The 13,729-nt window shown below is 51.2% G+C and overlaps 8 protein-coding genes and 1 non-coding gene across 9 annotated transcripts; 4 read left to right on the top strand and 5 right to left on the bottom strand.

Moving 5' to 3' along the window:
* Positions 1–76: 76 nt before the first annotated feature.
* On the bottom strand, positions 77–1,417 carry RAD28 (Rad28p; the record flags this gene model as incomplete). Its single annotated transcript, NM_208204.2, has 1 exon — positions 77–1,417. One exon carries the CDS (start codon positions 1,415–1,417, stop codon positions 77–79), a length of 1,341 nt encoding a protein of 446 aa, NP_982851.2.
* Positions 1,418–1,469: 52 nt separating this feature from the next.
* Positions 1,470–1,829, top strand: MIX14 (Mix14p; the record flags this gene model as incomplete). The annotated part of the gene is made up of 1 exon (NM_208203.1): positions 1,470–1,829. One exon carries the CDS (start codon positions 1,470–1,472, stop codon positions 1,827–1,829), a length of 360 nt encoding a protein of 119 aa, NP_982850.1.
* Positions 1,830–1,838: 9 nt separating this feature from the next.
* Positions 1,839–2,906, bottom strand: AGOS_ABL098W (regucalcin; the record flags this gene model as incomplete). Its single annotated transcript, NM_208202.1, has 1 exon — positions 1,839–2,906. The coding sequence occupies one exon, from the start codon at positions 2,904–2,906 to the stop codon at positions 1,839–1,841; it is 1,068 nt and encodes a 355-aa protein (NP_982849.1).
* A 410-nt stretch (positions 2,907–3,316) lies between these two features.
* Positions 3,317–5,719, bottom strand: LYS14 (Lys14p; the record flags this gene model as incomplete). Its single annotated transcript, NM_208201.1, has 1 exon — positions 3,317–5,719. One exon carries the CDS (start codon positions 5,717–5,719, stop codon positions 3,317–3,319), a length of 2,403 nt encoding a protein of 800 aa, NP_982848.1.
* Positions 5,720–5,984: 265 nt separating this feature from the next.
* On the bottom strand, positions 5,985–8,702 carry PRP6 (U4/U6-U5 snRNP complex subunit PRP6; the record flags this gene model as incomplete). The annotated part of the gene is made up of 1 exon (NM_208200.2): positions 5,985–8,702. One exon carries the CDS (start codon positions 8,700–8,702, stop codon positions 5,985–5,987), a length of 2,718 nt encoding a protein of 905 aa, NP_982847.1.
* Positions 8,703–8,781: 79 nt separating this feature from the next.
* AGOS_t0030 lies at positions 8,782–8,853 on the top strand. Its single transcript has one exon. It is a non-coding gene; the product is annotated as a tRNA-Asp (tRNA).
* A 377-nt stretch (positions 8,854–9,230) lies between these two features.
* MRX18 (17-beta-hydroxysteroid dehydrogenase-like protein) lies at positions 9,231–10,697 on the top strand (the record flags this gene model as incomplete). The annotated part of the gene is made up of 1 exon (NM_208199.1): positions 9,231–10,697. One exon carries the CDS (start codon positions 9,231–9,233, stop codon positions 10,695–10,697), a length of 1,467 nt encoding a protein of 488 aa, NP_982846.1.
* A 321-nt stretch (positions 10,698–11,018) lies between these two features.
* Positions 11,019–12,140, top strand: ARO3 (3-deoxy-7-phosphoheptulonate synthase ARO3; the record flags this gene model as incomplete). The annotated part of the gene is made up of 1 exon (NM_208198.1): positions 11,019–12,140. One exon carries the CDS (start codon positions 11,019–11,021, stop codon positions 12,138–12,140), a length of 1,122 nt encoding a protein of 373 aa, NP_982845.1.
* A 389-nt stretch (positions 12,141–12,529) lies between these two features.
* On the bottom strand, positions 12,530–13,659 carry MUM2 (Mum2p; the record flags this gene model as incomplete). The annotated part of the gene is made up of 2 exons (NM_208197.2): positions 12,530–13,576; positions 13,633–13,659. 2 exons carry the CDS (start codon positions 13,657–13,659, stop codon positions 12,530–12,532), a joined length of 1,074 nt encoding a protein of 357 aa, NP_982844.2.
* Between the last annotated feature and the right edge of the window lie 70 nt (positions 13,660–13,729).

The raw sequence follows: 13,729 nt of genomic DNA, 5'->3' as shown, positions 1-13,729 counted from the left end.
ACGGTTAAATAGCTGGCCTCTGCTTTTTCGAACGAACGGCGAGGTTGTACGGGCAGTCACGTGACTTCACGTGATACTACAGAGCCAGCTCGTAGTCCGCCAGGGCTCCGGAGAGGGCATCAGAGCCCAGCAGGAGACGTGTGCCCGTGCCGGCCGCCAACCTAGGCTGTATGGCAAGGGCCTGGAAGCGCGCAGAGGCGGGAGCGGCCGGGAAGGTGTCCGCGTGGGCGAGCTTAGCGACCAGCCGGCCGTCGGCACAAGAGTAGACCAGCAGGTCCCCTTGGTCCGAGCTGAGAAAGCAATGGCCGCGGTGGCAGAGGAGACGGCTGGCAGTGCGGCTGGCGAGACGGTTACGGGCGGCGTCGGACGGGCCTAGTGGGCGACGCAGGCGCAGGGCGCCATTGGCCCAGGTCCACAGGCGGCAGCGGCCGTCGGCGCCCGCAGTGGCGAGGGTGGCGACGTGTGCGGGGACGTGGAGCGTGGCGAGCGCGTTGACGAAGCCAGGGTGGGCGCCGGGCACGGCTGCGACGCGGCGGTTGGCCATGCGGAGGTCCCACACGGCCAGGCCGCCCGCGTGGTCGCCAGCGGCCACGAAGCGCGGGTCGTCGGCGGCGTCCGCGAGGAAGCGCGCACACAGGGCGTTGGCGCCAGGGCGCGCACGCGCCCCCGCGCGCAGTTGCATGCCCTCTCCACGAGGGTGGCGCAGGTCGAGCACGCGTGGGTGCGGGTCGGCGAGCGCGCAGAGCAGCAGCGAGCCACGAGCGTGCAGCTGGTGTGCGGCATGCGGCAGCTGGACCTCGTGCAGTGGGCGACAGGATTCCGTGTCCCACAGACGCACTGTGCCGTTGCGGCCGGCCGTAACGAACATTCCGTTGTCCTGCCCGTAGAAGACGCAGTCCACGGATGCCTGCACCCCGACACGGGGGGTGTCCGGCGCCGCTGCAGGCGCGCGTTGCATGTACATCCGTATGTTATTGACCTGGCGTACGTTGTGCCGCGCGTCCGCGCTCCTTCGGGGTGCGGGCTCCTCCGAGACCGTGCCGCGGACGTAGTGCAGACGCCTGTTGCGCAGCACGCCATTGCCCACCACACGGCCGTGGAACTGCCACAGCGAGACGCTGCCATCGGTCCCGCACGAAACGAAGAACTGGCCTGTATGCTGGTCGACAGCCAGCGCAGAGACCCCCACGGAGTACACATCGGCAGGGGTCCGCTCGTGGTGGTACACTACTGGTGCTTTGAACTGCACAGTGCGCTCTGGCGGGACCAGTTCGCCCTGCCCAAGGGCGTAGTCTAGCCAGCGGTGGTTCATACGCTCACAGACCTCTTGTGGTACCAGTGGATGCTGCCTGGTCTTACCGCTCGTGGTTCGGATTTTTCTCAAGGTGCCGGTCGCTGGGCCATTGTCGGTAGCCATTAAGCCCACTACCAGCCAGGCCCAACGCCCCACCTAGTACCGACCACTCGTGATGTCAGCGCTTGATCAGTTTGTAATGGAGGATGTGGCTAAGCATTGCCCCAACGAGTTCATGCAGTACCACAAGTGCATCTCGATGAACCACGAGGACCCATCGCAGTGCGACTTCCGGCAGCGGGACCTTGCCGTGTGCATCAAGCAAAAGGTGCCAGTTGTGCAGGACATCATGAAGCACTGCTCGGCCCAGATGCAGAGGTACGAGCAGTGCATCAGAGACCACATGGAGTCACGGACTATCAACGAGAACTGCCTCGGCCTGATGGCCGAGATGCGGTCGTGCGCGGAGAGGCAGACTGCAGGCAAGGCACGGCCCATCAATGAGCTGGGCGGTAGAGGGGACGAGAGGGTGTAGAAGTAAATATTATTTAAAGGATGCTTCCGCAAGACGCGGGGATGCGGCTTGGGCTACGCGGCGGCCCGGGATTACCACTCTGAAAATGCTGCCTCCGACGCCGTCAGAGTGTGCGCCAGTCTTGAAATCGCCTGCGTGCGCCGTGGACACGAGCAGTTCGCCTGCGGGGCCCGCACAACAGCTGCTGACTCGTGGCGTCGGTAGTGTATATGCAGCGACTAGTCTGCCTGCGTTGTCGAGTTCTTGGACTTTGCCAGTGGACCACACGGCCACGAAAGTGTGCCCAGTAAAGCAGTCCACAAATCCACCATCCGGTTCCGGCGAAGTGTGTGAGTCATTGCCAGTATTTTTGGTACAGTAGAATGGGGTTCTCTTGAGGAGTTGTGGGCTACCGTCCACTACCGGGCACGCCCATATGGTAAATGCTAGCGAGTCAGTCAGATAGAATTGCGAGCCATCTGCACTCCAATTGATAGCGTTCGGGATATGGATCCCGTCTAGAACCATCTGGCACCGCCATCCTTCGAGGTGGATCCGCAGCACACAGCCCTCGGGCGCATTGGACGTGTCTGGCCCGCCGACGCTAAAGTCAGCCATGAGTCCGACATATATTTCAGCCCCGTTAGGAGCAATGCTGCCATCGTTGGAGCGCAGCCGATCCCAGGCTTTGTTCAGCCCGGACTCGGAGTACAGGTAGAGGTACCTCCAGGAGCCACTATCCAAATCCAACTCGGCAATGCCGCGCTTTGCAGCGAAGAGCAGCCTACCGCCTTTGCCGAGGCCAGGGAACACACATCCGACCCGCTCTGCGGTGTCTGCGCTGCCTGGATACGCAGAAGCAGCACCGTATGTCGCGGGGTTGATATCATACGTACTGTGGCTCTGCTCGGGGTTATCGACATCTAGCACTCGATGGATCCGAGCGTGATAGATGTCTACCCAATAGAGCTCCCGGGTCTCCATGCTGTATGTGACGCCCTCTGAGAGCATAGCATTCGGATCGCGGAAGTACTCTGTGACTGCTGGTGCCATAGTTGACATTGTTCCAGTTGGAGAGGGAGTAATCATCTGAAGCATGCCCGTTGTCTGCTGATTTTACGAAATACGACCTCCCGTTCTTCGTACCCTGTGGGGCAAACTCCGGGAAGATCTGCGGCCTGAATTACCATACCAAACTCGCCCATTTGCAGCTAGGATATCGCGGCGAGCGACATTATATACAAACGCATGAAGAGTTCCTAGCTGTGTGTGGTTCCACCATGGAATCAACAGGATGGACGCCTACGGCATTTGCCCACGAAAAATGACAAATATGGCGACCCGACCATAGCCGAACGGAATTATCGATGGAATAAGTTGGCTCCTGGAGGGAATATGGTGTCTGTTGATGTGCAACAAGGTGGGAGTCTGTTATGCACATAAACCTGTAAGAATAAGCACTAATTGAATACGATTTATGTACGGACGCTGTTGCGTAATGCATCACATTACCATGTGATAATATCCTTGTCCTCTATGCTGGATGCATCCTCTGTGCCTTGCAACCTCCAAACCTGCTCCAACCTCTCCAGATTATATTTCATCAAGGTATGGGATTGCCCACCGAAGGCCCTGTAGTATTTTCTAATTATGTCCTGGGTTTCTTGTTCAATGGAATTCAGGCCCGCAATCAATATTGCAAAATTGCAGTAACAGCTCCGAAGATTCTTCGGTGGATCGGGGCTATCAAGAAAGGAAAAGAAGCCCGTAATTCTCCTGACGACGTCTTGGATTACAATTGACTGTTTGGGAATGCCCAGGAGTTTGAGCAGCACAATTAGTAGAAAAGATAGAACCTGCGTCTGGTGCGATATATCATACCAGCTAATCGCTATTGTTTTACCATCATTGAGGACGACTGTATCGATTGCATTATCCACTATATGGCTATTTTCAGGATGCGAACAGTTGCTTATAGGAATAATGCCGCTGTTGTCGATAAATTTGTATGAAAGCTGGCTATCAATATCAGTTAAGATTTTTTGTATTCTTAGATAGCTTAACCTTTCCCTCATCGCTGGCGGAATCATGCTTGACCACTGAAGATAATCAAAACTCTTGCCCATGATGCCTTCTTTCTTGAACGTGTCACCTTTATCTGATGCCCGGATGGAATTTAGCGCCTTGAAAACCTCCTTAATAACAAGATCAAAGTCTTCTTTATGACCTCTTAACAGATTGAATTCATGAAGCGGCGTCATAATACTAAGCTGTTTGAGTGCAGCAAGGTACGCGTTATTATATGGATCAAAGATAGCGTCCAGTTCACCGTCATCAAGGAGTGCACCACCAATGACAGTGCTGATACCAGCAAATGTCTCTATCACCTTGAACCAACATTTCACGACATTGAGAACCTTGGTTGACGGGATGGAGTCCGTCTTTCTCAATAGGTCAGTAACGCCTTTCAAGTGGGAACGCCATTGAGAATTCATTGTATAGACGCTGTCCCATGCTAACAGTATAACAGTTAACATGATGGGGGCAATTTTGCTCATGAGTTTACTCTCTTCGCTATAGTGATCATCCAGTAAACTGAGACATTGTGAAAGGTAGTTGCAGTATGCCTTCTCGTCATCTTCACAGCCAAATTTTCTATATCTTGCCGACGCGCCAACCGCCAGTATCGCAGAGAGCAGATATGGCTCTGTTTTGGCAAATGATAAGAGAATATCACGAAGTGGGTTTGTTTGGCCCTCAAAGAATGGGGCAATTGTGTTTAAACAGTCATGATAAAATACAGTAAGATATTTCTCATGAAATGGACCCAGATGGAAGGACTCTAATGAAGTATTAAACTCCACAGATGTGTCTCCGTAATCAGAGAGCAGAACCTTGGGTATTTCCGCACTGGTATGAAATGTCGTCGAAAGATCCAGATCGTGGAGGCTATCATCATTGAGTGTTCCACAGTTGAATAAGGAGTCATTCAACTTCATATTAACGATATCGTTAAAGTTCTGCAGCAATAAATTAACATCACTATAAATAATGGCTTCGTCAGGTGTATTAACCGCTGGATGGTTCGAAATCGGAAGGGAATTAGTGAACGAGTTTAGTTGGAATTGCGCGGATGGTACTGGCTTTTCTAATGTGGTCCTGTAATCGTTTACATTATATTCAGGCTGTTGCTTCTTTGCTGCTGCTCTTTTCTTGTTTCTAGCATTTAGAATGTACTTGCACTCCCTATTCAAGCGGGAACACTGCCAACATATGGGCTTCCCTTCGTCACATTTCATTCTTCTTCTTTTACATTCAGTACACCCGTTTCTAGAATATTTCCTCTTGGTTCGCTTAGGGTCACCGACCGCGCTAGCCTTTTTGATGCTTGCCTTCGTATCTGGAGGAGATGGTAATTGTGAATACACTTTTCTGTTACCAGATGGTCTAGGTACCTCATAATATTCATTATTCCCAAGTAATGACAACTGCAGATCATTCGACGAATTTATGGCGCTAACCTCATCATATTTATTGTCCCTCCCTTCCTCTGGCGGTGCGTTAGTGGCCATATTTACATGATCTACCGATGAAGCTGCCGATATAGTGCGTGCGCCGGCCGAGACTATCCCCGCCACTCGAAAGGAATTCGATAGCTCGTCCAAAACCAGTTCAGGAGAAGAAAGTAATTGTAGGTCCGTTGCGCTTCCGCTGTACCCGGGCTCGGGGTCACTTCCAAACTTCTGCGGAGTGTTGCTATCTGCGGATTTACCTGAGCCGGACGCTGCTGTATCCGACATATTCAGCAGTTTAGTGCTACTCCTAGTCTGTTTGCTCATATCATACGCATTACTCGGATTGTTCTTCACCGCAGCTGTGAGATCAATATCGCGCTCGGCCTCTTTGATCATATTAACACTGACAGTCTTGAGTCAGATATAGTTCGTATATCAATAGCGGTGATGACTCACGCTTCGAGCAATGAAGTGATGAAGAAAGACTTAACTTAGTAGAGAATGGATGAATAACAAAACGATATGAAGAACTTCTCTTGTTCGCGATCTCAGGTTGCAGAATGATTAAAAACAAATTAGTACAGTCATTACGATAGTCACGTGAGTGACTATCGTAATCATGTCTGTGAAGGTTATATAATCAAGATTACCAGCATTAGGTTTATTGCCATGCTCCGCGCTCTATTTCAGACCTGCATAGCCGTATAATATCAGAAGGTAAAGCATATAATGTTTTATTTTTCTCGCAGACGTGATCCCATAATTTCCCAGAATCTGGTTCTCGCTCTTCGGCGGAACGTAGGACTCCGCTGGTATCTTTTCCGAGCTTACTTAGCGTTTGATAATACCAAGCCCAACCGTCGCCTAGCCTTGGGAAGGTCTCACTTGCGCGTTCAAACCATTTTAAAGCCATTTCATATTGCTTCTCGATGTAGAACAATTTGCCAATTTCGACCAAGACGGTTCCATGACTATCAGTATTCTTAAGCGCATCCTGGAACATAGTTTTCCTGAGCGATTTGCGGGCCAAAAACCTAATGTTGAGAACCCATAATTCAGGGCTTTTGGGAAATTTCCGAATTCCTTCTTGCACTAAAAGTCTGGCATGTTCTCGGTTACCTAACCTGTCTTCTAGTTCAGCACGCGCTTCGTAGAGTGCAATGGAGCTGGAATTCTTTAACTGGCCTAACTCCAGAGTCGAACGCGCCTTTATCGTGTTCAAATCATGTTCCTGCAGATAAGCAAGTTGTATCCAGAGTTTATCAGATGAAGGTAACTTTTTCACTGCCGAAGAGAGAAGATCCAGGGCTTTAGTGAGGTGCGAAGTTTCTGAGTAGACGCGGGAAAGTAGCAGGTACAGTTGAGGATTTTCGGGATCCTTGGATAGCATTGAGTTCAAGAAGCCTACAGCTCCGTCATGGTTACCACGAAAGCACAAAAAGATGACATAATCGCGGATGAGCCTGTCTCTTCCTGCTGCTTGTGTAAAGCAGATGCTATCCTTCATATGCATCAATGTAGATTCCGCTGTTTCATAGTCGCGCATTGTTAGCAATAATTTCAGTTTGGCATTCCAGAATGCAAGGTGATCTGGTTTGATGGCTATACCTTTATCTAAGATGCTTAGGGCTCGAACTTCATCGTTTTCCATTTTCCAGATCTCTTTTGAATACATTAATAATATCGCCGGATATTTCTTTACCATTGTCACGCCTTTCAATAGTGTTTCCCAAGTTTCATATAGATGGCTACATTCGCCTTCATTACGACAAAGATCAATATAGTATGACCAAAAGGTAAGTTTTGAAGGATCGCGAAGAGCGAGACATCGGCAAACAGATAATTTTGTAACCTTACTCTCAGATTTAACAGTCTGTAACATAGCTAGAACTTCTGTTACTTGCACTTCAGTAGCAAATTCAGTGAAACACGCCCCAACAAGGGCCATTATTGTCTTTGGCGAACATGCGTCCAGTTCAGCATTTGTAATGTAAACGAGCCACTGATTAAAAGTTAGCGGCTTGTTATCACTAGAAACACTTTTAATACTTTCTGATAGTAACTGCAACTTTTTGGACTCGTCTGTCGTGGCTTGTAGCTTAATATCTGCCTCCAAAATACATAGATCAACGTTGTGCGGCATCGATTTCCGGGCTTCTTGGATGGTTGTCCGTATTTCATCTGGCCCCTGGTTCTTAATTAGCAGCTTCCAAAGCTGCGGACTAGTAGGCAGTATCTGGGTAGCTTTGGAAAGTATTTTGACCACCTCCTTCGTATCAGGTTCTAACCGAACAGCAAGTATCCAGAGTTTCTCACTTTTAGGAATGTTCCGTAACGCCTTCCTGACAACTCGAAGCTTATTGAAATTTTCACCCTCGAGTTCAATTGCAGTCAGCCACAGCCTTTCACTTTTCGAATTAAATTGGATGGCCTGAGCCACAATTATCTTACAATAGTTGACATCAGAAGAATTTAGACGAATATTTTCTAGCCATATATCCTCATCCCTTGGGCACTCTTGGCAGCCTTGATCGATAATTGCTTTAGCGGAGTGAAACCGATTTACGCGCTCCTCCAACTTAGCAGAGGCTATCCATCCTTGTGGCTGTTTTGGGTCGGACCGTCTGTATGCAGCCAACATTTTGCGGGCTTTTGTGACATCTTGAGAAGGTGCTTCAAGTTCGGCGGTTGATGTGCTCGATTCCAGCTCCGCCAGGTACTGTTCAGTAGATGCAACCTGTTTCTGAGTATCTGGCTGGAAGTTAGCATCAAGCTGGTGCCCTAAGAGCTTTTCGCGTTCCTCTGTGAGCTTCATCAGATCTACGCGTGCACCTGGAAGCAGCGAATCGGGCGCCGCATATGTTTTCAGCTGCTGTTGGTATTCCGACCGTTGCCGCTTATTCCTCCGGGTAAGATCACCAGCATCCGGAATGCTCATCCAGTCGGACTCCGTGAGACCAGCCAGCTGGCGCTTCAGGTCAACAAAATAATCTTGGGTGTTTTTCACTTTATCGCTATCTGCACTTCGCTGGGGCTGTTTTGCCGTCTTCTTGGTCAGCCTTATATCCAAAGCCGCGTAGATCTCATCTGCCTCTTTATCTTCATCGTGATCTTTAAACTGCTCCAGCGCAGCTTCCTGCTGCAGCCCGCTCTCCCTATTGCCGCTTGCATGTCCTTCGTTCAATCTAGAAGGCCGCCTATAGCTGCTCTGAGCAGACTCCGCCTTTGATGCAAACCCAATCGCACCTCTTCCAATACCCGCAACATATCCTGGCGGTGGTTCCTGATCCAGAAAGCTTGGTCTCGAGCGACTCATCGCTGTTCGTTCTGCTGTGGTTAAACTGGACAATGGTGTCTCGAGGCCCTGGTTTTCGCACATTCGATCGACACATATTCTAGATCAGCTGATGAAGATTGTACGTCATCACTGCTATTTAACACAAACATAACATAATTCATCCGCGATAGTTTAATGGTTAGAATTCGCGCTTGTCGCGCGCGGGATCGGGGTTCAATTCCCCGTCGCGGAGCTTTTTGTGACATTTATTGAAACGGTTGTCGTTATAACCGTTCCGATGGAATGTGGCAGGACCCTGTAACGGCGACGTATCCTGCAACTTCGACGTGTTGTCGCGTCTACGCCAGGGCTTGGGCTTCCAGAAATTGGCTTTCCCCGAGCCCGAGTTTTTGTGACCCAATATTTGAGCTGCTGATCATCAAGCTCTAGTCGCACACAGGGGGCCCGAGTATCCATTGACAAAGGTCGGCGCAACATCCGATCGCCGGGTCCCTTTATATATAAATATACACTAATGACACATGCGAATACCCGACTGCCGTGGATAGGGGACGTTTGAGGCCTCATACCCCTCAATACAGATAACAAAATTGGAATATAGGAGAAGAGATGTTCGAGAGGCTAAAACTTAGGTTCCGGCGATGCAGAAGACTCAGAGCCAACCGTTTAGCAGACGTTCCATACCCGAATCCCACGTTGAATTCCGCAATCATTTTCCAGAATCGACACAATCACGGTGTCAATCTCGGGTCGCTATTCGTCCTTGAGAAGTGGATATTCGAGTCGATGTTCCAATGTGGCGGCGAGACCGAGCATGCGGGGATCAGGAAGATGATGGATGCAATTGGCTACGAAGCCACAGCGGAGCGTCTCCGGAAACACTATGAGAACTACATGGCTCACATTGACTGGGACTGGTTGCAGAGCATCGGTGTCACCGCGGTGCGTTTGCCTGTGGGATACTGGCACATCAACAACGGTATGTACACGGCGGGCTTTGTCTTCGACGACGTTCGTCTGGTGTACATGAGTGCTCGACCATGGGACTACGTCAGAGCCTTGATACATGATGCCAGTCGCAGAAACATAGGTGTATTGATCGATATGCACGGATTGCCCGGTGGAGCCAACAGCGAACACCACAGCGGCGAAGGCGTTGACGCCTCATTCTTCAAGAGTGGCCGGAACATGGATACCGTCTGCAATACGATGATTCCGTTCATTGTGCAGGACCTTCGTGGGTTCCACAACGTTGTCGGCCTACAAGTCGTCAACGAGGCCGTCTATGACTATGCTGCAGAGGGCCAGAAGTACTACTACGAGCGTGCCGTCAACGCGGTGCGCGCGAACTCGGTCTGCCTTCCCGTCGTGATCTCCGACGGGTGGTCGCCCGACCAGTGGTCCAAGTGGATTAACGACCGCGGCCTCTCCAACGACATAGTCATCGACACCCACGTCTACCGGTGCTACTCTGACGACGACAAGTCCAAGTCTGTACAGCAGCTTACAGACGACCTCAAAGACACGGTCCGCCTCGATCGCGACGCCGCAGACTTCGTCGTGGGCGAGTTCTCGTGTGTTTTGGACGCCGACTCCTGGGCGAAGACGTCCGGCGACCGTGACCAGCTCATCAAGAACTTCGGCCACGAGCAGGTCCGTGTCTTCAACAGCAACGCCAACGTCGGCTGGTTCTTCTGGACTTACCAGTTCCAGCATGGCGACGGTGGCGAGTGGGGCTTTGTCCCCATGGTCCATCACGGTAACCTCCCCAGCAGGCCCCGCCTCTCCATCCCCGACGTCGAGAACCGTATCCGCCAGATGGTTTCCAACCACGTCTCCTTCTGGCGCGACAAGGGCGGCGATCGTATGGAGCACTGGCGGTTCGAGGAAGCGGTGCGCCGCACTGCTGCGGATATCCTTGCCTTCGACCGCTTCGACCATTCCCGCATTGGACGCGTACACTACTGGCGTTCCGTGCGCCGTGCCCAGTATATCCGCGAGCGTGGCGACAGCGACTTGATGTGGGAATGGGACCAAGGCTTTGACCAAGCTATATCTGAGTTCAACAAGTTCTAGACCTCCCTTCTCTCTGGGAGCTTCCTCTATAGTTTAATAAAAAATCCACAATACAAGTAAACTCTACAACGATATGCAACAAGCAACCAATGTGATAGCCCTCTTGGGGGTCAAGAATATCTTTACAGGCTGCCGGGCAGATTGCTCATCGGTGCAAAATTTTGCCTAGACAGCCCGTGGCAAAAACGTTCATCGCTGAGGTATGAATCATCGAGCTCTTTACAACTTGCGGTGATATATAAGCGCGGTAACAGCAAAGAAGAGATTCAAAGTTTCAGGGCCGTCAAGTAACAGGACATAGCTCAAAGTACAGAGGATACAATGTTCATTAAAAACGAGTACATTGGTGACAAAAGCAGGCTCGAGGACTGGAGGATTAAGGGCTACGACCCACTGACTCCGCCGAATGTGCTCCAGCACGAGCTACCTGTCAGTGCAAATGGGCGCGCGATAATTGTACGGGCACGCGAGGGGGTGGTTCAAGTGCTTTCCGGCAGGGATGACCGGCTTCTGGTTGTGGTTGGGCCCTGCTCCATCCACGACCCCGAGGCCGCTCTGGAATACGCGCAGAGGCTTAGCGAGGTGGCCTCGCGGCTGCGCGGGGAGCTGCTGGTTATTATGCGTGCGTATCTGGAAAAACCGCGGACCACGGTGGGGTGGAAGGGGCTCATCAACGACCCCGACATCGATAATTCGTTCCAAATAAACAAGGGATTGCGTATCTCGCGGGAGATGTACACGCAGCTGGTGGAGCACATTCCAATTGCGGGCGAAATGCTAGACACCATATCGCCGCAGTTCTTAAGCGACTGCTTCTCCTTGGGCGCCATTGGCGCCCGGACGACAGAATCGCAGCTGCACCGTGAGCTGGCTTCTGGACTATCGTTCCCGATCGGATTCAAGAACGGGACAGATGGCTGCTTACAGGTTGCTATTGACGCTATGCGTGCCGCTGCTCACTCTCATTACTTTCTTTCGGTTACCAAGCCTGGAGTGACTGCGATTGTTGGGACTGAAGGTAACGAGGACACCTTCATCATTCTACGCGGTGGTAAAGATGGCACAAACTATGACGCTGCCAGTGTACAACAGGCTAAGCAGGACTTGGTCAATGCGAAGCTAGTTGACAGCGCTGGGGTCCAGCGGAGGATTATGATTGACTGCTCGCATGGAAATTCCAACAAGGATTACCGCAACCAGCCGAAAGTCGCCCAAGATATCTATGAGCAGCTGAGTAAAGGTGAGAATGCCATTTGTGGGGTGATGATTGAATCCAATCTTGTAGAGGGGCGGCAGGATATCCCCGAGGGGAACGGTCGTGTGGGCCTAAAGTATGGTTGTTCGATCACCGACGCGTGCATAGGCTGGGATCAAACAGTAGAAGTATTAGAGCTGCTTGCAAAGGGCGTCATAAACAAGAGAGCTGTAATGTCGACAAATTAAACAGAAAAATATCATTATTAGTGGATAAATAACCAACTTGCACTGAGAGTATAGTTCTACATGTTTATTCCGTAACAGAATTTCTATCCAAATAGTTTAATTCCGTTTTACTTATCTACGGAGTAGCAGTGCAAGAACCTTGTATCCCAAAATGCTAGAGGGACATGCAGATGTATAGTAAAGCAACGTCTGTTTCTTTGGATTTAGCAGCGTCAGGCGAACAAAAAAAATAGAAAGTCAACAGGGATTGGGAAGTTATGAGAGTTGATATGTTTGTCCATTAGTAAGTCATTCAGTTGATATGAGGTGCTTAAATGTTTGTAAGAAGCAAGAACGAAGAGAGATACAAAATGTGCAGTTGTGAATCGTGAAATTGACACCAGAGGACGTCACTTCCCGTTGCCACTGTTTGCCAATTGCTTCTCGAGCTGCTCAACCTTGCGCTGTAAATCTCTATTGACTTTCTTTAGTAGTTCCAATTCAATATGCGTTTCCTTCGATCTTCCATAGCTGAGCAGTTTCGCCATCTCCTGGTTCTCTTTTGTCAACATTTCGAGTCGGACAATCATCTTGTGAGCGAGGGCTTCTTCGTCATAACGGCCGAATCGGGTAACGGAATTAGAGGGATTTAAGGCGATGGCGGTCATAATGCTCTCAAGTCGCTTCCGCGTATCCTCCAGCTCCTCGTCCTTGCGCTTCAGTGAGGTGGCCAGCTTGTTAAATATGATTTCCAGATTGGCGGGTATCTCAACCGGCATGTGATCGAGATCTAGGGCGTGCTGGTGTAGTTTGCGCTTCTGCAGCTGCTGCTCCTGCTGCTTAAAAGTCAGGCCTTGGTTAAATATGCTTTTCAACTTGGTGATCTCGTCTTCCAGAGACTCTATCTGTGTCTCTTTCAACTGCAGCTCCAGTCGCAGCGACTCCATCGACTCCAGCGAGCCGTGGGAGGGATTAGATTGCTGGCTCGACGTCGTGGCAAACGTCGTGCTGAACCCGGAAGATGACTTGGCCGTATGACCGTCCATAATACTCGCTGTGGTCAGCGTTCCCGCCGTCGACCCGCCAGCGGCGACCCCTGGATCGATGGATACGATCGACGAGGTCGCCGACGAGTCCGTGTTCCAGTACGACGTACCCCCACCCATCGCCTGCTCCAGGCTGCTCGTGCTGCCCTTGGAATGCTGGTGGTGGTGCCCGTGGAAGTGTTTCGCCACTTGCTTCTGCTCGCGCTGCTGCTTCGGCGTCTGTTTCTGCTCGCGCTGCGGCTCGCGCTGCTGCGCGTAGCTCGCCATCGGCGACGGCGCGCTCACCACGCTATTGCCCGGGTGGCCGTTGCCGCCCATGAATGAATTCCCCGCTGCCTCTCCCTGGCCCACCGCGCTGCCATCCCCGAAGTTCAGGTTCGCAAAAGACGCATCGAGACTGTTCTGGTGCTGCTGCCGGTGCTTCCGTTAGTATACCGCTCAGTCTATGCGCGCCCAGCCACACATACAAATAGCATAAACCCGCTACTGTTCATCCTCGCTGTTTCCTCGAAACCGTACACACTGCTTCTCTGATCGCCGTAAAGGAGTTGGCGCCAATCTATT

The sequence above is a fragment of the Eremothecium gossypii genome, chromosome II (genome assembly GCF_000091025.4).
Source record: "Eremothecium gossypii ATCC 10895 chromosome II, complete sequence".
Classification (NCBI taxonomy): Eukaryota; Fungi; Ascomycota; class Saccharomycetes; order Saccharomycetales; family Saccharomycetaceae; genus Eremothecium; species Eremothecium gossypii.
The sequence above is the reverse complement of the archived record's forward strand: the minus strand, read 5'-3'. Positions and strand labels throughout refer to the sequence as shown.